Source organism: Sorghum bicolor, chromosome 5, assembly GCF_000003195.3.
Source record: "Sorghum bicolor cultivar BTx623 chromosome 5, Sorghum_bicolor_NCBIv3, whole genome shotgun sequence".
Taxonomy (NCBI): domain Eukaryota; kingdom Viridiplantae; phylum Streptophyta; class Magnoliopsida; order Poales; family Poaceae; genus Sorghum; species Sorghum bicolor.
Window position 1 is genome coordinate 69,349,190 of NC_012874.2, and position 22,074 is coordinate 69,371,263.

Sequence of the window (22,074 nt, forward strand, 5' to 3'; positions counted from 1 at the left end):
GCCAGATTCGGCCCCCTCCTCATCTCCAGTGGTGGATCTAGTGATCTCCACCACGTCCACCTCTAGGTCCGGTGATCTCCAACATCTCCACCACCTCCAGGTGTAGATCTAGCCTCGGGGCTCGCAGATCCGGTGAGCTCGTCGGTGGAGGACGCACCCTAGTGGTGGATCTAGTGAGAGGCGGCGACAACGTGTGGATGGGCTTGGTGGGCCTATGGATGGGCTCGCTGGGCTCAACCATGGGTTTTTCTTTATTTTGTTGTTTTTATTTTATTAACTGAGACAGTCATCAAAATGCTTCAAAAAAAGCCACAATTAACCGTGACCTTTGGTCGAGGCGGCTGGCCTTCCTGCCTTTGTTAAAGTCTTTTGCTTGTCTCCGTTAAGTTTTACATAGTAGTGACAGTAGGGCGGTTTGCCAGAGATCTTTTACCAGCCATCGTGAGCTTTCGTTCCTATCTGTTTGTGCGGGCGCACTCGGGTGGGAATATTTGAACAGGGAAGGCGGCAATAGTGGGAAGTGGTTAGGCATAGTGCTTCATTGACCTCTGGGGAAGAAGGAGATGACAACTAGGGGTCCACTTGTCGGTGAGAGAAAGGAAGAGGAAGGGATGGATGCTGTGCTGGGGTCTTGTTGGGCCAAAGGCCTAGCGACGACCTATGTGGGAGAGGTATGGAAGAGGATGGGCTGTGCCTACGGGGCCTTGTGCCTGGTTGGGGTGGCCCATATCGGGAAGAAGGGAAGGGGCCCACGGCTAGACGCCAAGGAGAGTGAGAGGGAGGAGCTTGAGCCTGTGGGGTTTCTTCATTTATGGAATTGTTTTTCTATTTTTCTAGAAAATTAAACTAGGGCATTTGACGTGTGGCGATGTTGGCACACCAATGTGAACGTGCTAGAGCAGCCTCGACGTGCCGCGTGATAACCTCGGTGCAGGAAACTATGGTGCGATGGACTTGCTACTTCGGTCAGGGCCGACATGGCATGGTTCAAGCCTTCAAGGGGCTATATATAGTGTCATGTTTGGGCCATGACCTTAGCACGGTGACATGGCACGACACGGTATGGCAGGGCCGCCGTGCATGATAGTGCCATGCCACTTCATGCCGTGCTGTGCATGGGCGATCCGTTTGGACATGTATACAGTCCGCCACCAGAGGCGAAGCTACATGTTAGTTAGGGGGTGCAGATGCACCCCCAAAATTTGTAAAAACAGTGATTAGGTTCAAAATTTCACCATATATGCACCCCCTATGGAAGACGTCTATGCACCCACAAGCTAAGTGCACCCCCCTCTAATTTGCTCTAGCTTCGCCACTGTCCGCCACTGCCACTCCATGTCTCACACCTGTTGTTTGCACAGCACTCACCGACTACGCAAGTAATGTTGACTTTGTCCCTGGTTATCTAAAGATGAGGATTACTACTATATAGTTTTTTAGAGTGCGAGAGCATGGCAGTTCGTAATAAATTAAATGAAATTTGTGCACCGTCATCAGAAAACTACACCGTTATCTGGTGATAAGAAACACAGGAAATGGGTGGGATTTGACTCGACCGTGTCGTTAGACTTCCCATGGTACATACGCAAAATAATTGAGATAAGAAACACGGTGACTTCCCATGTTAAACACTATTCTTCTCCCATCTTTTGCTTGGTTATCACGTAGGTGAGCTTCACAGAGTTTAATTTTCAGCCAACACACAACCACCTTTATATATATATATATATCATCTTGCAAAGCTACAGCAGGTCCAAGCACACATCAGCCAGACAATGGCAATGGCAGCTCCTCCTCTTCTTCCCCTTTGCCTCGTCGTCATCCTCCTCGCCGGCACCGCCACCTCTGCAGCCTCGGCCAGCATATTCCCCAGAGAAGCGCTGCCAACAAAGTCCGGCTACCTCCCGATCCCAGTAGCCAACGCATCTCTCTACTACGCCTTCTACGAGGCCACCAGCCCGGTGACGCCGCCGGCCTCCACGCCGCTCCTGGTCTGGCTCGAGGGCGGCCCAGGTTCTTCCTCCATGGCCAGCAACTTCTTCCAGATCGGCCCCTACGTCTTCTCCTTGTCCGGCTCCGGCGACTCCATCTCCAACACCTCCTCCTCCTCCGCGTTCCCCTTGTCGCCCAACCCCTACGCGTGGAACCGCCGCTTCGGCCTCCTCTTCCTCGACAGCCCTCTCGGCACGGGCTACAGCGCGGCGCCGTCCCCCTCCGCCATCCCCACGTCCCAGCTCGCCGTCGCAGAGCACGTCCTCGCCGCGCTCCAGTCCTTCTTCATCTCTTCCCAGTCGCCGCCGTCCTTCCGCGCCCGCCCGCTCTTCCTCACCGGCGAGAGCTACGCCGGCAAGACCATCCCCACGGCCGGCGCGCTCATCCTCGCCACCAACCCGACACTGCCGCAGGATCAACCTGCGCGGCGTCGCCATCGGCAACGGACTGGTGCACCCCGTGGCGGAGGTGGGCACGCACGCCGACACCCTCTACTTCGCGGGCCTCATCAACGCGAAGCAGCGGCGTGTCGCCGAGGCGATGCAGGCGGAGGCGGCGGCGCTGGCCGTCGCGGAGAGGTGGCGCGACGCGGCGGCCGCGCGCGGCCGCGTGCTGTCGTGGCTGAGGAACGCCACGGGGCTGTCGTCGCTGTTCGACGTGACGGTGGACACGCCATTGGAGCTGCAGGCCCAACTGGCCGCCATCGCCGAGGAGTTCATGAACAGCGCGGAGGTGCGGGCGGAGCTAGGCGTCCGGGGAGACGCGCCGGCGTGGGTGCTCAACAGCCCGGCCGTGGCGGCGGCGCTGCACGACGATGTGATGAAGAGCGCCAAGCCGGACGTGGAGGCGCTGCTGCGGCTGCGGGGGCCGGCGGCGGCGGCGGCGTCCACGCGGACGCGGGTGCTGCTCTACGAGGGCATTCGCGACGCGCAGGACGGGGTGGTGTCCGTGGAGGCGTGGCTGCGGGAGCTGGACTGGGACGGGCTCGCCGCGTTCCAGGATGCGCCCCGCGTCGTGTGGCGGAGGAAATCTAGCAGCGCCGCCGGAGCCGGACAAGCAGAGAAGCTCGCCGGGTACGTGCAGAAACATGGCGCGCTCGTGCACGTGGCCGTGTACGGGGCCGGCCACTTGGTGCCGGCGGCGCAGCCACAGGCGGCGCAGGAGATGATCGAGGACTGGGTGTTCGACAAAGGCCTGTTCGGCGCAGCGGAGTAGAGCGATTTGTGATGCGTGGTGTCCTTGTGCAATTATGTCTTATATATATATATATATATATATATATATATATATATATATATATATATATATATATATATATATATATATATATATATATATATATATATACCGAGTAGCTACTCGCACCCGAGAGTATACGCACGCGAGGGGAGCTAGTCCCGCGCGGATCTAAGTTAACGGGGCGGTGCTGGAGCTAACGGGTTTGGATACGAATGTGGAGCGTGACTGTATCTACAGGAATTAGAAAAATGAGGCGCTAATCACGGGATTTGTTGCGTGGGGCTTTCTTGCCCGTAGTTCGTTTAGATATGTGTATATATCTAGTTTTTTAAAGTATGTATCGACGATTGGTATGATATTACTTTATTTAATCTAACCATGGTCAGGTTTCGTAAATGATGCTCATTAGCGTATTTGTACGAAGGTATTGCACACACGCTCTTTGTTAAAGTAGTATAAATAAATACTACTAGTCCAACATAGTACTATGGACCAATACTTTATATTAAAATAGTATGAACAAATACTGCTTCAGAAAACAAGTACACGCGTGCTTTATACTTTTAGTATGTACACATACCTCATACTCTGGCATACTTTTTGACATGGGTATCAGTACATACACCTTAAATTAGTGGTGTGCATTACTAATTAACAGAGTTTTGAGGAGAAAAAATGGTATGGTAGCATGCGTGCATAATTTTGAAAAGAGAGTATGCACAGACAAACTGATGCAATTCTCGAGGTGATTGCAGTAGCTCTATTTATAATGTACAGGCAAACTGATAATGCAATTCTGCTACATCTAGCGCATCAAGTATGAAGTGATACATACTCCAATCTGAAAAAAAGGGATTAAATGGTATTAAATACAGAAAAAGTATCAAGTGATACTCTAGTGATTAGTATAGATGCAGTATAAAGTGATACTCCAACTAAAAAATGAAGATCAAATGATCCAGAACATAAAAAAGAGTATCATGTGGTACTCCAATCTGTAAAAACTATAAAGGGATCAAGTGATACTCCAAGCATTTATGCTAAAGGAGTATTAGTATATTCTGAACACAAGCATCAAATTAGTATCATCTGAATTTTCTTTGATGTATTTTCCATTAGCATACAAGCATCAAACTCAAGTATATAGGTATACCTATAAAAGGAGTATGAGCGCATACATATATAGTGGGAGTATGAGTATATACATGTTTATGAGTATGAAACCATGCATGTTTATAGGGAGTATGAGTACATACATGTTTACTGGGAGTATGGATACATACATTGGTGGCTCAAGAATCATAAAAATAAAAAATAAATTGCACATGAACCTTGCTGCAGCTGGCATCAATTCCATGAGCAAGATGAGAAATATAGGCAACAGAAACTATTAAAATTTGTGGGCATGAACTATGATTGTGAAACATCCATCTATACGGCCAGCATCCAAAAGGCAAAAAGAAGAGCATAATACATGAAAAAAAAAATCCAAAACACATAAAAACTATAAGAATCGGATTGTATCTAAAAGGATCCTTGAACAAACCATGCAGGAGTATATGTAGATGAGGTGTATATTCATACTTGTTGCAGCCACACGATAGCATAGGAAGGCACCTGCATCAAAAAGACCTTGGCAGATCTAAAGAAATTGCTGGCCATGACAAGATTACTTGAGAAAGGTCGCTGCCGTAGCGACCATTGCCTAGGGAAACAGGGCCGCCGTGCAACAGCCTGCAGAGGAGGAAGCCTGCCATGGATCGTGGGAGAGGGTCGGCGCCACCAGATCTACCCTTAGCCGCAGATGGCCGCGTCGTGGCCCAAAGGCCGTCATACCGGCCGATGCTGGAGCCACCATGGTGGGACGGAGCCCCAACACCATAGGTGACGCAGGGGTCGAGCCTTGAGGTGGATCCGCTAGGGGAGGTGGAGGGGCGACCACGTCGTGGCCTTGTAGTGCAGCTGCACCGCCGACGGGCCGCATCCTCAGGAGGCGAGCCGCTTGTGGCTAGATCTGCTAGAGGAGGGCCATCGAGCGTGCTGAACCTGGCTGCGCCGCTGCTGTTGGGGGGAGGGCGTGGAACGAGGGGGAGGCTCGCCGACGCCGGAGGGGAGAAGGTTGACGCTGCCGCTGGTCGACGGGAGGTGCGCCGTGGATGGTGAGGACGAGGCCGGTGGATGACGCCTAAAAGGAAACGGGAAATTAAAATGGTTTGGCTCATGGGTATGCGGTTTGGCCAAAGTAGTGGACAGGTACCACAGCTAATGGGTTGACCCGGTATGAATTTCAATCCAGTGCCTGTCATCTGTGTACGGGAGGGAAGGATTCACGTGTGAAGGAAGTCGGAGTAGATACTCGTGCGCGTAGAACGCAATTTCCATATATATATATATATATATAGAGAGAGAGAGAGAGAGAGAGACATATGTATTTAAGAGCATCTCTAAAGGTTTTGCATAATTGAGTTGGCAATTAGCCAAAGTGGATCCGGCTGTGATTTTTTTTCCTTCGCGCGCTCGCAATCATCTTCCCGCGCGACTTTCCTTCACGCGCGTAAAGTCGCTGCCGGTTCTCGCGTTTTCCTCATAGTCGCGTCGCCAGTTCTTGCCGCTCCCCACCGCTCGTTGCAGGTGCCGCCGCGACGACTCGAATCAGACTCGTTGCAAGTGCCGCCGCGGTGCTAGCCCGACGGATGCGACCTGCCTAGGTACCCGGATCCTCTTCCTGCTCTGCTCGTATCGGGAGACGTGCCGCTCTCTCATTTGCCAAGTTGTCCAAAATACAGACTCCAAATGCAAAACCATTGGATACCTCTTTTACGATTTTTTTGTAAATTATAAAAATGCAAAATCCAAATACAAAACCTTTAGAGATGCTCTAAGACTGTCTCCAACAGCGTGACCCAAACCCAAAAAATAGATCTTCACAGTGTTTTGCGTCCCAAAAACGAGCTCCAACAGAGAAGGCAAAGAGAAGATGCATTTTGCGTAGCTGCCGACCCAGAAGGCAAAAATGCGTCACCGAGATGGACGACGCAAATCAACAGCATTCGTAGTGGTGGGCCCGCGGCAAGGCGTTGCCCGCGATGGGGCGCGGCCGGCTCAGCTCGGCGAGCCCGCGACGAGGAGCCGTAGCCGGATCCGCGGCGGGCAGACGCCAGCACGACGACGAGAGACCAACGACGCGACGAGGAGCGCGGAGCAGGTCGCGGCGGCGAGGCAGACACGGCAGATCTGACATGGTGGAAGAGCTCGTTGGCGAAGGACATGGCAGTGCTTGCGAGCTGCTGCTGCTGGTCCGGGTCTCCAGGACCGCCGCCATCTTCGCCGACGGCAGCGAGCTGCTACTGGTCCAGGACCGCGCCTCTACGACGGCGAGCCGGGGACCGCAGTGCCGGTGGGGGCCTGCGGATGTGGGCGCTTGGCCAAGGGCGCTCGCCGGCTTGGTGAGAAGAGAGAGCCGAGCTCAGCGAGGAGACAGGGGCAATGCGGCAAGCTTGGGGAGGTGAGTTTTCTTTTTGGGTTGGCTGTTGGAGAAGCCAGAGATTTAGGTAGCTGAGTCCTCTACTGTGTATGACCCAAACATAGAATGGGTACTCTATTTGCATGAGCGCTGTTGGAGATAGCCGAGATTCTTATCGAACACGGATTCTACTTTTTCATCTAATTAAACTCTCAACTTCCTATATTAACAAACTCTTTCTAAAACAACCAAGGGCGACAGCAAGGGCGGTAACGCCCCTTGCATGGGCCCTAGCCAGCCCGTTCTCGCCGCTGACAGTCATAGCCCGCATTGGCTGGGCGTGTGACTGTAGGGCTTCAACATTTTACAACTTTTGTCTGGGTCCTCCGAATAAAAAGGTGATTTTGGGTCCTCCATCCCAAAGTTAGACTACTTTGTTGTTGAGAGTTAAAATTATACTTAAACCCATAATATCAGCACCGTTTGGCAGGGCTCTGGTTACTTGCCACCGTTTAGCAGGTCTCCGATTTCTTGCGGTTCCTTGCAAGACTTGGGCCTTGTTTAGTTCCCAAAAAAATTTGCAAAATTTTTCAGATTCCCCGTCACATCGAATGTTTAGACGCATGCATGGAGTATTAAATATAGATAAAAATAAAAACTAATTGCACAGTTTGGTCAAAATTGACGAGATGAATCTTTTGAGCCTAGTTAGTCCATAATTGGATAATTTTTGTCAAATACAAACGAAAGTGCTACAGTGTCAATTTTGCAAAAATTTTTGGAACTAAACAAGGCCTTGGGAGAGCTGAAGTCGTTTCTATTTACACGATTTCCTCATCAACCTAATACAAATTATCCTAATATAAATTATTACAAAACTATCACCGGAGGTGTTTTTGTCAAACAATTTTCAAAACAGCTATAACTCCGCTAGAAAAGCTGCTCTACATAATGAACCTAAGATGTAACCTTTTATAAACCAGAGAAGCTCTACCAACAAGAGCCTAAGTGCAAAAAAAAAAAAAAGCATTATTTAACAGACCCACAAGTTCACGGAAAATTCAGCTCTACCTCGCATTTTGTTGTAATAAAATGAACTGTAAACAAAGTAACGGTAAGTTAATTATGCCAGACGTTTGCTCCCTTGAATTTCGCAATTTGAAGACAACTGGAGACGCATAAAAATTCTTGTGCTGTTATGCCATTCATCTCAATACCAAATCAACTCGACATACAAAGAAATTTCGGCGGCAGGAAAGGCACCTTCCATAATTCTTATGTTGGCACCGATCCAATTCATCGCCAGTCAACTATGAAAAAAATAATCTGTACCATACTGTCAACAACAGGATGAAGATGTTCTTATTTCATATCCCTTCATTTCGCATGTACAGGGGTACATAAAGACCTATAGCCATAGTCCAAGGACAATGGCCGCAACAAAGTTAAATTTGGGGAGGAAGAAAGGGAGGTTGGAGGAGGGCAATGGCGCCATTTTAGTTTAAATCTTAACTCTGGAACCTCAAACAGCTGGTAAACGAACTCTGACTCGGTACAGTTTTAATTACACCAGGGGGAGGGGACGACAGCCGGCCGGCCACGGCTACTGAAGGGGGAGGAGGAAAAACCCGACTGGATTTGGGGCCGGCCAAGTCGCGCAGACGCACATGCCATGGGGGTGTACTATGGCGGCTGTACAATATGGCACAACTCTGATCCTTCTGATTAGTTTTATGGCACAGTTGTGATCCTTCAGATTTTAAGCTCTCACCATCACATGAAGTAGCTCAGCGCTTTCTTCTTCCTTGACCCGCCTTCACCATACAGGTCATTCCATTGAAGAAGCTCGTTCATGTTTGCTGAATCAGACGAAACGCTAGCACAAACCTGCAGTGAGTAAAAGAGGTTAGGATGCTGCTCTAGAAACAAGAATGTAGGTTGTAGTTGGTTGCGGCTCTAGAAACAAGAATGTAGGTTGTAGATTTAGTCAGGAGATACGAAATGGAAGCAAATTTGGTGTTCTCACCTGCTCATGGGCAGATTTGAAGTCATCTATGCTAAGAGGACGGATGTCCTCGCTTCCATACAATGCAGGCTCTGGCCTACCTTCTGTTTTAGCCAAATTCTTCTCCTGCACACAATGGAATTGAACCCAATATTCATGATTTAACAGTAGAATGCATAATTCACACATCACTGCTCCACACTGCAAAGGATAATCGTACTGCCAAGTGCAACCAGAGCAACAGAGACAACATTGTGTACCTTCTTTTCCTTCTCCAGAATTTCTCGAATGGGATAATGCGCTGCGGTCACACACAGATTCTGAAAGCACAAACTCAGTGACAACCATGCAAAGGGTTCCTAGCAATTGCATGCATAAAAGCAAACATACCTTAAGGTCGCTTCCTGAATAACCATCAGTCATATTGGCAAGTGAGTCCAGATCAACATCCGATCCCAGCTCTTCTTTTGCCAAAATTACTTTTAGAATTTTCTCTCTATTTGATGCATCGGGTAAGTTTACCATTAACCTGAAACAATGAGTAAAATTGATGATAAATATGCATCCAACAACAGCAAATTGATAATCCCACCCAAGCAAAGAAAGTATTGCTACCCAACAGCAATAATTAGATAATCATGGCCCACTGAACAAAACTACAGTTACCAACTGGATAATCCCGCCCCATTGAATGGAACAATATTCACCTGCGGGGGAACCTCCTAATCACAGCCTCGTCCAGATCAAACGGTCTATTTGTAGCACCAAGAACAAGCACACGCTCCTTATCTTTAGTGCGCAACCCATCCCAATTTACCATAAATTCATTCTTCATCTTGCGCATCGCTTCATGCTCCCCTGGATTTTCTCTCCTTCCTAGCATACTATCGACCTGCAGAAAGTCAAAACAGTTGGTATACACTGTACCGATAGTGGTTTCTAATGTAAACTTGTGCGCTTGCATACCTCATCAATAAATATAACACTGGGGGCTATTTTACTTGCTAGTGAGAAAACAGCCTTTACATACTTCTCTCCTTCACCAAACCACTGAAAGTAAACGAACTACTGGTTAGCCTCAAGACACTAGTGAACCTCATCAGTTGCCCATTAGGTGAAATAATACCTTCGATGTAATGCTCGACATTGATATATTGATGAAATTAGCACCTGCTTCAGTTGCTACTGCTTTGGCAAGCATAGTTTTCCCAGTGCCAGGAGGTCCGAAAAGCAATATTCCCTTGCAAGGCTGCAAAGAATGAATTGAAGAGGCAGTTATAAGATCATGACCATAATAAATCAAGATAATCTACAAATGAAGTTTTAAACTCAACATATCTCAGATTAACTAATATACTAAGTAATAACACATTATTAAATACAGTATAGAAAATAAAGTGGCAAGGAATCACTGGAAGCCAAGAGTTCATGTAAAGAGTCAGCTCGTGACATTTCCATCAGCACACCACTAATCCATAAGCCTCAATCTTAGTCTCCCCAAGTATTTTGCCGCTCTTTAGAAAGATGAAAAACCTTATAGAAACAATACTGCCAAATTAACTAGAGGACTAGTGTATTCAGTTAACTCTGGAAGACCAAAGAAAACTGATGCTCCTTGGAGATTTTTATCTTGGCATTCATGCAAATTATTTCACAAATATTCAAGTAATACTATGAAATGGTAAAAAGGCATGACTATCTTAGCTCAGTTCAAAGCAAAATGTAGTAAAAATGGTTCCTAGATCGTGGATGCCACGCTTGAAAAAATATCAACCATATGGGCAACCCTAGTTGGGAACACTCTGACACCCCATGTAAGCGATTTCAAGCATAATTAGGCATGATGATGCTACCTTTGTTAACTGGCCTTTGCAGAACAATTCAGGTCTTTGTAAAGGGAGCATCACCAGCTCCTTTAACGTGTCCTTTACATTCTCCAGGGCTCCAATATCATCAAAGGTAACTCCAATGTCATTAGGTGGTATAACATCTGCCAAAAGCCTTTTCTCAAATTCATTCTCTGTGACAACATCCTGAGAAAAAGGACTTATAAGTAAAGTGTTCAGCAACTAAGTTGAGGAATCACCAGAAAGCATGCCAATAAGTGGGAGAGTGTACCTTCAGTGATTTTTTGGAGCTCTTGTTATCACTTTGCATGCTTTGCAGCATGTTGAGCCCATGCTTAAGGCTGTCAAGAAAATGATTCAAAAAACCACTGAGAACTTATTTGAAAGGAAACATAGGACAAATAGTTTTCAATAAGAAAAAACTTTTTTTACCTTTCACTTGCGAGTACAAGTTTAGCATCCTTGGAGTTGGACGTCTCAATTTTATTGTGCTTAAGGTGATAACTCACTGCGTACCCAACAATCTTGTCCACATCTAAGAAAGGTTGGAGTAACGAAGTTTAAATTGAAATTCTTTAGATGAAATGTAAATAAACCAAACAAAAGTACTCACTTTCATTACTCAGTGATTGGTCTTTGATGAATAATTTTTCAAGATCATTGCATTCAATTCCATTACGGCTCAGAAACTGCATTTCAGAGAAAGTGAAGAATCATAAAATGGTCTGATTAGCTAATCATAAGTGACCACGGAAAGTAGAAGCTTCAAGTAACCATGATAAGCCCAATGCCAGAAATGTTGGTTAAATGGCTACATCAAAAAGTTACTTCTATGAGGATGTTTGATGCTTTCAACCATAGTAACAGCAAAAGCATATATATATATATATATATATATATATATATATATATATATATATATATATATATATATATATATATATATATATATATATATATATATATATATATATAGGCATAAAATAATTGCATAATCATACAAATGGTGAAAATATGCATTCATACAGAAAAAGGCAACAAAGTATCAAACAGAAGGAATACCATCAAACACATGTAAATGGTCATTTGAGAATAATACACTCAGGTCATATTAGACAGGCATCACAGGCCCTTCAGTTTAAAGAAAGATACGCAGTTGACAGTGGGAAATATTAAGTTCCAAGGGGCAAGTATAATGTTGACTTCTATTCAGCAGCTTACCGTGCGAATGCTACCAATATTTGATTTGGCTTTAAGTGTTTCAACATCACGATCCAACTGCTGCTTCCAATCTGTAAGTAGAGCTTCATCCTGCAAATTTAATTCTTTAGTCTTTAGATAAAAAAATATACTTAATAACAACTAAATAATATACTTAATAACAACTAAATGAGTGTAGCAAGAGATATAATCACCTGCGGAAGCTGGATTGAAATTTTGTTTGGGAAAAGTTTATTTAGATGTTTCATTGCCTTTGGACTTTCTTTGCTTCTTTCATGCAACCTGCTACCGAAGCTATCCTGCATTTTTAATAAAAATCATATTAAATTAAAACAGTGCAAATCAGGGAGATAAAATCAATATCATGGTTCATCAGACTACAAAATTTATCCATGTATGTACATATAAAAAACTTCAAGAAGTATAAAGAGTAAGACAAAGAAAATTTACCGGGAAAAGGTCAAAAAGTGTCTGGCTGCTACTGGCAAACTTTGTGAAAAGAAAACCTCCAGGATGCGCCTGCAAGAAAGATCACTTCACTATCTTAGCAAACTTTTGCTAGAACTGAAGAGAGGTAACTGATAAAAATTAAAGAAGGGTTAACAGGATATGCCAACAAAGAACCCCTGGTGTGAAATCACAGCAATGCAAGGTAGAAAAAATAACTCAGCCTTGTTCATTTACAAAATGAATGCAGGAACCAATATGCCACAATACCATCACAACTTGAACCCCCCCCCCCCCACACACACAGTGCAAATTTGTTTAGTTTATCAGGAATAATGCATGTACCTTCTCTTTGCGGCTGTCCATCTGGGTGTGGGATCCTATAACAAGAACACCAGATGGAAGTGATTCAAGTTTGCTCCTCAAAGATGAAAGTGACTCTGTAACTCCAGTGAATGATTTCTCTACATCCTTAAGTAACACTATCAGAGGTCCAGATTTGTTCTCTTCTGAAATGACCTGACAGGAAATGAAAATCATACTATTATACAGAGTGCTAACTTCATATTCAACAGGATTCCTTGTCCTAAAAAGCAGCAGTACCTCTATTAACTCGGTCATAGCTAGCCTCTCAACTTCTTCACCAGCAGAAAAGTCTGGCCGCAGTAATTCAGCTGTGGAAATAATGTGTCCTCAGCAACAAATAAAAAGTTCAAATAACTGCCAAAAAAGTTTGAAATTCGGAAGTTTGAGCTAACCAGAGCAGAAGAAACCGTGATCTTCCTCGCACAAACCACCAAGATCATTACCATCAGGGATCTGCTTGTCAAATCGGACTCCAATTTTTGAGGATCCATTATCTTCAAAAGCAAGCATCACTCTGCCTCGATAACCATAACTTGGTCCCCTGGAGATCAATCAAATAATTTATAAGAATAAATGTATGTATTGAATGAATATGGTTGCTAGAAGAAACATAATGTCATCAGGAGAAAGAATATCTCATTTTCCAGAATTGTAAGTACAAAAGCAATCTCATAACTGGGTTCCCTATGAGAAGTCTCATATTCGAGTTATTCCTCTTCCTATAAAGCATTCCAAGTTAACAAAGTACCAAAGAGTATGAACATAATTGTATTGACAATTGGCAAGAGAATCCTTCCTGGTTAAGAGGCCTACAGAGTACAGACACGAATTCCATGGGAAAAAATGTTTCATCCAACCATAGTAAACTATAGTTTGTAAAGACTATCTGACAGATGGACCCCAAATAAAATGTTTCTTTCAAAAATGATGATGTGTCAGGTGCACAAGCATAATTGGTGGACATGTTATCCTAAACAGTGACGGTCACTTGTCATTTAGCCATTATTTGAGCGAACAGGACCTTTAAACTAGAACAACGGCTGTTTAAACAGGCAAAACAACCAATTAAACAGAAACTGTGTACCACCATATATCGTTTAAATGGTTTGTAAATGGGCTAAAAGATTGTTCGGGCGAACAGTATTTCACAAACTCAATCATAGTCCGTCAATATATGGGCGGCCCAAGCAACAGGTGGTCCCGCTTGGAATAGCTTTTTGCCAAGTTCAGCTTGATAAAAGGAAAAGGTATAGTGGGATGGGGGAAAACCCATCTCCAACTTGTAATACCAAGATTGAATCCAGAGGACAAGATTTTGTGCAAATGTCAATTGATCTCAGTTTGTAGCGCAATAGTTCATACCACTAAGACTATATAAGACCATAAAACATCTCTCGTCAGAACTCATACCAATAGAATGACAAAGGTCATTAAATACCATTTTATACAAAATTTAAGGCACAGGTTATCTGTCCCTGAAACTCTAATACCACCATGATAAACTTCCTTGCAGTACTAAAGCATGGAAGGCCTACTGGAACAAAATTCCGATGATAATAATGTAGAAGCCTAAGGATCAAGCATTGGATACATCAGAAGACAGGAATAATATTTGCAATCAATGTACCTTTGTGGCAACGTGGTTGGCTGAGCTGGACCCACATAACGCACCCTATCACCTACAGAAGATGGAGGCAAATCATGTTTTGAGAAAAATATAACTCAATATGTTAAGTAATAAAGAATAGCTAACAAAACCTTCTCTGAAAGTATAGCTCTTGGATGTAGCTGTTGACGACTCCTGTTTCGGTAGAGATGCAGAATGCAGAGTGGATGTTCCCACAATATCAGCATTCACACTGGAAGTTGGTGCAGCTGGCCTCCTGAAGTGAACAGTGTCTGCCAACGAAGAGCGATGCTTCTGATATATTGCAAACTTCTCGGCAGTTGTCTTATCCCCTGATTTATCAACCTTCCCAACATCTTTCTGGGATTCTGGATCCTTTGAAGGTGCCTACATGGATTTCTTGTTCAGAATTGATAAAATGATAATGGAACATGCAAAGATTCAAGGCTTCTTAGCTTCATATTCTTTACCAGTAAATAAATACACATGATGAGCTTACCCCAGGCAGCAAAAGTGAATCCACGACAAGGAGTCTAGCACCAAAATGTTTGGCAAGTGCCTTTACCAATGTTTCCTGATAAATCTCGGAACCTAAATGCATTGCCACAGAATAATCAGAGGAATACAAGAGCACAAGTACTGGGATAACTATCAAACAAGTATGGTCACTAGCATTATTCGAGAAAAGTATGGCAACAGCCATAACTCAAGGCCTAGTGACTCCAGTTTAAATCAATGGGAAAAGGTAAACAACAAAGTACAGGTCTCCAAACAGAGACAAAGTAAGTACCTGCTGGACCAGATAACAAAATTCGCTGATTTATTGATGAAATCTCAGCAAACTGCTTGATGAATTCCTTCTTTTCCAAGTGTATGAATGCACATGATAAGAGCACATTCTTTGTATTCTCACTGCATGAGATGAGAACCAATAAAATACAAAGATATGGACATGTGACAACTAAAAAGACATATCATGCTGCATCCCAAGGTTGGTCTGCAGACTAAGCATACACCATTGTTGGCAACCTCAAAACTAACCAAAGAAGAATAGACAAGTTGACTTAGATTTTTATAATGTAGCATATAAATAACAGATGCATATGCAAAAACTTCAAATAGACAGCATGATAAGAATATTGCATAAACAGAATAATGTCAAAGCAGCAAAGGAACACAAATCCAAAGCATGTCACCTGAGATAATAAGGAAAATTCTCAAAGGTAACATCAATATCACTTGGATTAATAATTCCTTGTTTCATCCCATCCTTAAAGGCTTGACATCTACTTGGAGGCACACTGGTTGAAGCGTTAAGATCCCTGATGAGATCCCTCTGATCTTCAAGAGCTTTAAAAAGATCACCAGTCAAATCGAACTCGGATATAGTTGATCCTGTAATCATCCTCAGAACTGGCCTTATCTTATAGGTTGCAATCTTACCGATTTCCGCACCAAGATGAGTATCAGGCCCAAAGCCATTTTGTTGACAGGTATCGTTCGTAGCATCATCAGGAGATATAGGGGCTGCAGCGACATCCATTGGAGAGTCTTCAATGTTAGAATTTACCTCATTAGCATTTTCCCCATTCTCAAATTCCTTCTCAGGACTCACAGCACGCCCTTTTGATTTATCAGAAGCAGATGATGCCACTGGCCGCCCTACTCTTTGGCTGTTCTCTCCGGCTGCCGCGGGAGGTACTGCTGCTACATCCTTCGTCTGATTAGATGTAGATGCCAACATCTCTGTACCAGCAACAGCTGAAGTGTCTCCTGTTCTCTTATCTGTACGGATGCGCTTTACGCTAGCAACAGGAGGTTCTAGAAGGCTAACAGCAGATGATGGCACCGTTTTAGGAACTTTTTCATTCAAAGGATGCTGAAAAATCTGTGAGTTGGTAAAGGAAAAACAGGTAACATATATGACATTTCTCCATTCTCAAAGTGCATACTACAGTTATGAAGAAAGAGATGTAACTGAAGAAAAAAATGTATGACTGAATGAACCAGAGATGCTAAAAGGATACATAAGCATGCTTGCCGCATGAACTGAATATGACTTCATCCCCTCCTGTAAGGGGAACTTTTGCGCCTGGACTTATGGACCTTCCATTTACTTGGACCATACCCTTCTTCCCTAGAACTTCTAACTCACATGGACCTCCTTGCTGAAAATTAAACATCAAAGCCAATGAAGTACTTGCAGACTAAAACTTGAGAATGTTCATGCACCCTGTGGAATGAATATGAACCATAAAAACAAGAACATACCTCAAGGCGCCGCACCTTGCAAAGCACTTTGCTAACAGGTTGGTCTTTCAGCCACAAATTGCAGCTTTTGCTTTGACCAACAGAAAACTGAGCCACACTGATGGGATGGTGAGGAGTCTGTAGTATAAATATGTTTTGTATCAGTATTTACAAATAGAATGTTTCATGCATTTTTCTACATCATGAACTGAAATCATAAACATCGACAGAAAAAACATATATGCTAAAAAAAACAACCAACAAAGATTGACCTACTAGCTACTTTAAATGTGAGGCCTTGACCAACTACTAAATAGTTAAAGTAGCACCAATAGATCCAGTGGTAATTGCAAAGGAATTCAAAAGATGCATCCCGTCAAGTGGATACTGATTTCTAAAAGTTCAGAATATCAACATTGCAGAAAGACATGTCAAGTTGTCAACGAAGACAAACAGCAGTGATTTCAAACAGATCGGATTCAGCCAACTAGGTAACCTTAAATATACATGTCTACGATACATGTGAATATTTATTAACTGATGACAAAACCTTGAACATATGAACGTGTAGTGAGAACAGGTAGCCGCTATGTCGGACAAGTTCCCTACAAGCTACAGAACAGAAAAAAGAAATTTCAATGGATCGCAAATCAGATGCCCATTGAACAGCTAAAAGTAGGCCCTAAATGGAGCTAAGCATCAAACCAGGCAATCTGATACCATGAATTGCAAATTCCCACAATCAAAAGCCTAGGCATAACAAATAGTGCAAGGAACTAGTATTGATTGGCTCCTGCTTCTAATGAGAGTACGCTGACTGAAAGAGCACAAGTAAACAGTATATACGGTAGCTAATATGCCCAACCTAAGACAATCAAAAGCGTAGGCATAACAAATAGTGCAAGGAACTAGTATTGATTGCCCCCTGTTTCTAATGAGAGTATGCTGACTGAAAGAGCACAACAGTATATATAAGGTAGCTAATATGCCCAACCTAGTAAGCCGACTGTTACCCCTTTTTCCCTCCTCCCGAAAGCACCTTTTAGAACCCTGCCTAGCTGTACTCAGAACCAAGCTCTAAACAGCAAGACTAATAATACTCCGTACTAAATAATCTAGCCAAACATCAAGTTGCCATCCAAAGAGCAAAATTTCATCCCTAACGTCTTAAAAATTGAATCTTTACGAAACCCAGCATAAAAATTGTGATCTTTAACTTCGACTCCTACAGCGTATACACCAAGATTATCCAATAATCGGATGCTGGCAGGTTGCCATCAGGTGACCGCACCTGTGAGCACTGGGAGAGTAGCTTCGCCCATGGCGCTGCAGGTTGCTGTTGCTCCGGCTCCTTCCTCCTCTTCGAACTCTCGGCGGCGGCAGAACAAGGCTTATCCGCTCCTTGATCTGCACCAAGACATCAAAACCCCATGAGCTCAATTCCAAACCCGCCTCCACCAAACCCTAGGATCCCAAAACACCCGAAAGCCGCCCACCTTTCTGTGCCACGGCCGCCGCGTCCTCGGCCGAGCCGGTGCTCCTCGCTGGTGCCGCTCCCGCCACGGAATCCTCCTCGGCCCTCCCGGGCGCGGACGCCGTCGGTGACCCCGGGGACTCCGCCTGGTCAGGGGCAAAGGTTCAGATCGGTTAGCCGACAGGTCAAATCGGGAGGCGACGACGCGAGATTCTTCGATCCGTGGGGGGGCGACGGTCTCACCTTGGGCCGCTTCGGGGGAGGTACGGACGAAGAGGATGGCGACGGGGAAGGGCGCTTCCCGGCGGCCGCGGCGGCGGAGCTCCGGCGAGTCTCCACCATGGCGTGTGCCGGAGGCGAGGGTTTCCTCTCGTCTCCTCTCCCCCTTCCGCTTCTTTCCCACCCCTCGAGCGAAAGGAGTTCTTTCGGCTTTTGGAGGTTTTTTTTTTCGTCCTCCGGAAATGGTTTTGTTAATTTTTTTGGTGTCAACGAGAGGAGGGGAGAGGAGGGGCCTCTTATAAGATTTTTCAGATTTCTTTTTCTTGCTGCCGAGGTGATATATGATTTGTACCGTTGTACTATAGTAATTTTTTATTTTTTATTAAAAAAAGTAATTTTTATTTTTCATTATAGAACGCATATTTTTTTCTCAGTTTTAAATTGTAAGATGTTTGGTTCTTCTACATTCGTAGATTTTACATGCACTTAGCTATATAATATGTCTAGATTCATAGTAAAAATAATGTATCTAGATGATTTGGAAAGTTGTGTATAGATTTGAGTAGCTTTGTGATTAAGCCTTGTAGTTAAGATATAATCGTATCTTTGGGATATTTAAAATATCTTCCATAATATTTTAATATTTTTTAATTGAATTCAGTTGTCGCGAATCTATCTCTAGCTTTCAAAATCATCTATCCTTTATTTTTGATTTTTAATTGGATACAGCTGCAAAAGGGCATCTACAATGAACCACCCGTCAAAGTGTTGTATTCCACATTGGTAACCAATAGACCTCTAGCCACGCATGCCCGCCAAATGTGTGATCTCTATGTGACACTTACTTATCAAACCATGAGTGTTTTACATGGCGCTAACCCGAGGAGTAAGATCCATGCACTACCTACGAGTAGAGAATGATGATCTCCACACGGCACTTGTCAATAGACAGCTAGATCTTACTAATCGAGCAATTAACAATGCAAGAATATCTACACATCCAGTCACCTAGGATAGTGAATAACAGATCGATCTCTAGACAACACTTACCGTAAGACAACCTGTATAGCATGTAGAGGCAAAATGATCATCACATGAGATTCGCAGAAAAGAACAAACTACATAGGTCACTTGCCAATGGTTGATCTATACATGGCACTTGCCAATAGAACAACATCCAAGTGGCACTTGCCGACAAACAAACTTTATGTAGTACGTACTAATGGAAAATCTTTACCTACAGCCAGCCAATAGAATCAACTCCAATGGAACGATCATCATGACTCTTGCATAGTACAGGGATATCCATCCGCCCATGTTACAAAGGTAGTGAATGCAAAACAAAATGATCTCCGCATAGCCCATGCTGAAAGAAAACCTCTACATAGTGCATACCAATAGAATGTCCACACCTCACATACCACCAGTGAAATCATTGTATGATACCTACCAATAGAAAAATATTTACATGTAGAATGGTCTCTACGAGGCACTTGCCAATTGAAAACTTTATACATATAGGAGATACTAGTGGAACAATCTTAGTAGGAGGCTTTTGAATTGAACAAACTCCATATTGTGTTTAACATAGAAAATGCCCACATGACACACTAATACAAGAATATCAATGTGCCCACTTCATAAAAGTAATGAAAAATAGAACTATGTTCATGTTACACTTCTCCATAGACAATCTATGTTCAGACTATAAGCCACATTTTTGTTACTCCCTCTGTTACAAAGTATAAGATGTGTTTGTCAAAACAAAGTATAAGATGTTTGGTTTTTCTACATTCGTAGATTGTGTCATGTAGTTAGCTAAATATATGTCTAGATATAAATAATGCATCTAGATGATTTGAAACAAAGAGAGTATATTAGTTTGCGTATAAATTTGAATAACTTAGTGATTAAGTCTCATAGTTAAGATATGATCATATCTTTGGGATTTTATTAGAAATGACTTCCATTAGATTTTAATTTTTTAATTGAATCCAGTTGCCATGAATCTATCCCTAGGCTTTAAAAACATCTATCTTTTGATTTCAATTCTTTATTGGATACAGCTGTAAAGGGTATCTACAACAAAGCAACCGCCAAAGTATTGTATTGCACATAACCAATATACCTCTAGCCACGCCTACCTATGAGATACATATTGGCACTTACTAATCAAATCACGAATGTTTAACATGATGCTAACCAACAGAGTGAGATTCATGCACCACCTACCAGTAGAATGATTATCTCCACACAACACTTGTCAATAATAGACAGCTAGATCAAACAAACTCTATATGATGCTCGTCAGCAGGACAAATCATTACATGACATTTAACAATACAAAAATATCTATGTGTCCAAACACCTAGCATAGTGAATGAACATATCGATCTCTAAGCAACACTTACTGTGAGACAACATGTATAGCATGTAGAGATAAAATGATCTTCGCATGAGATCCGCAGATACAAAACTACATATGTCACTTGCCAATGAATTGATCTATATATGACACTTGCCAATAGAATGATCTCCAAGTGTCACATGCCGACAAACAAACTTTATGTAGTATGTGCTAATGGAAAGATCTTTACCTACATCTAGCTAATAGAATCAACTCCCTAAGACACATAACAATAGAACGACCACCATGACTCTCACATAGTACATGGATATCCATGTGCCCATGTTACAAAGGTAGTGAATGCAAAACAACATGATCTTTACACAACACATGTTGAAAGAAAACCTTTATATAGTGCATATCAATGGAATGTCCACACCTCACCTACCAATGGTGAAATCACTATATTACACCTACCAATAGAAAAATATCTACATGTACATTCAAAATATAGTAAATAATTGAATGGTCTCTATGAGGCACTTGACGATTGAAAACTATACATATCAGATATACCGGTGGAACAATAATGTTCGTAGGAGACTTTTGAATCGAACAAATTATTGCCTTTAACATTAGGAAATGCCCCATATGACATACTAAAAGAAGAATACCAATGTACCCACCTTCATAAACGTAGCAAAAATAGAACTATGTTCATGTTACACTTCTCCATAGACAACCAGCATTCAGACTATAGGTCGCATATTTTGTTACTCCCTCCATTGTGAAGTATAAGATGTTTGGTTTTTCTATATTCATATATTTTGTTATGCACTTAGCTATAGAATATGTCTAGATACATACTAAAAGTAATGTATCTAGATGATTCAGAATAGAGAGAGTACATAAGTTTGCGTATAAATTTGAATATCTTTGTGATTAAACCTCATAGTTAAGATATGATCATATATGTGAGATTTTATTAGAAACTTCTTCCATTAAGTTTTAATTTTTAATTGAATCCAACTGTCATGAATCTATCTCTAGGCTTTAAAATTGCCTATCTTTTGATTTTATTTTTTAATTAGATATAGATGTAAAAGGGTATCTATAATGAACCAACCGTCAAGGTGTTGTATTGCACATATTGGTAACCAATAGACCTCTAGTCATGCGTCCCTACCAAATGCATGATCTCCATGTGCCACTTACTTATCAAACCACAAATGTTTAACATGGTGCTAACTAGTGGAGTGAGATCCATGCACCACCTACCAATAGATTGATGATCTCCATGCGGCTCTTATCAATAGACAACTAAATGTTATTAATCGAACAAACTCTATATGACACTCGCTAGCGGGACAAATCATTAGATGACACTTAACAAATACAAGAATATCTACGCATCCAACACCTAGAATAGTGAATGACAGATTGATCTCCAAGCAATGCTTAGTGTTGGACAAACTATATAGCATGTAGAGACAAAATGATCCTCGCATGAGATCCACATACAGAACAAAATTACATAAGTCACTTGTCAATGGATTGATCTATACATGACACTTGCC

General features: G+C 43.1%; 1 protein-coding gene, 1 long non-coding RNA gene and 1 pseudogene across 2 annotated transcripts; 1 reads left to right on the plus strand and 2 right to left on the minus strand.

The window, feature by feature from the left end:
* Positions 1,776–3,219, plus strand: LOC8070191 (annotated as a pseudogene).
* Positions 3,715–5,483, minus strand: LOC110435265. The gene is made up of 2 exons (XR_002452878.1): positions 4,778–5,483; positions 3,715–4,072 (listed from the first exon to the last, which is right to left on the minus strand). It is a non-coding gene; the product is annotated as an uncharacterized LOC110435265 (long non-coding RNA).
* LOC8070192 lies at positions 7,927–18,407 on the minus strand. The gene is made up of 27 exons (XM_021461136.1): positions 18,175–18,407; positions 17,954–18,077; positions 17,749–17,864; positions 16,479–16,595; positions 16,235–16,375; positions 15,404–16,095; positions 14,998–15,119; positions 14,707–14,798; positions 14,339–14,594; positions 14,208–14,259; positions 12,973–13,121; positions 12,818–12,888; positions 12,560–12,733; positions 12,218–12,286; positions 11,962–12,066; positions 11,768–11,857; positions 11,160–11,235; positions 10,979–11,081; positions 10,818–10,887; positions 10,553–10,732; positions 9,826–9,948; positions 9,666–9,749; positions 9,407–9,591; positions 9,090–9,228; positions 8,960–9,019; positions 8,721–8,825; positions 7,927–8,581 (listed from the first exon to the last, which is right to left on the minus strand). The coding sequence occupies exons 1-27, from the start codon at positions 18,271–18,273 to the stop codon at positions 8,468–8,470; spliced, it is 3,708 nt and encodes a 1,235-aa protein (XP_021316811.1). The 5' UTR covers positions 18,274–18,407; the 3' UTR covers positions 7,927–8,467.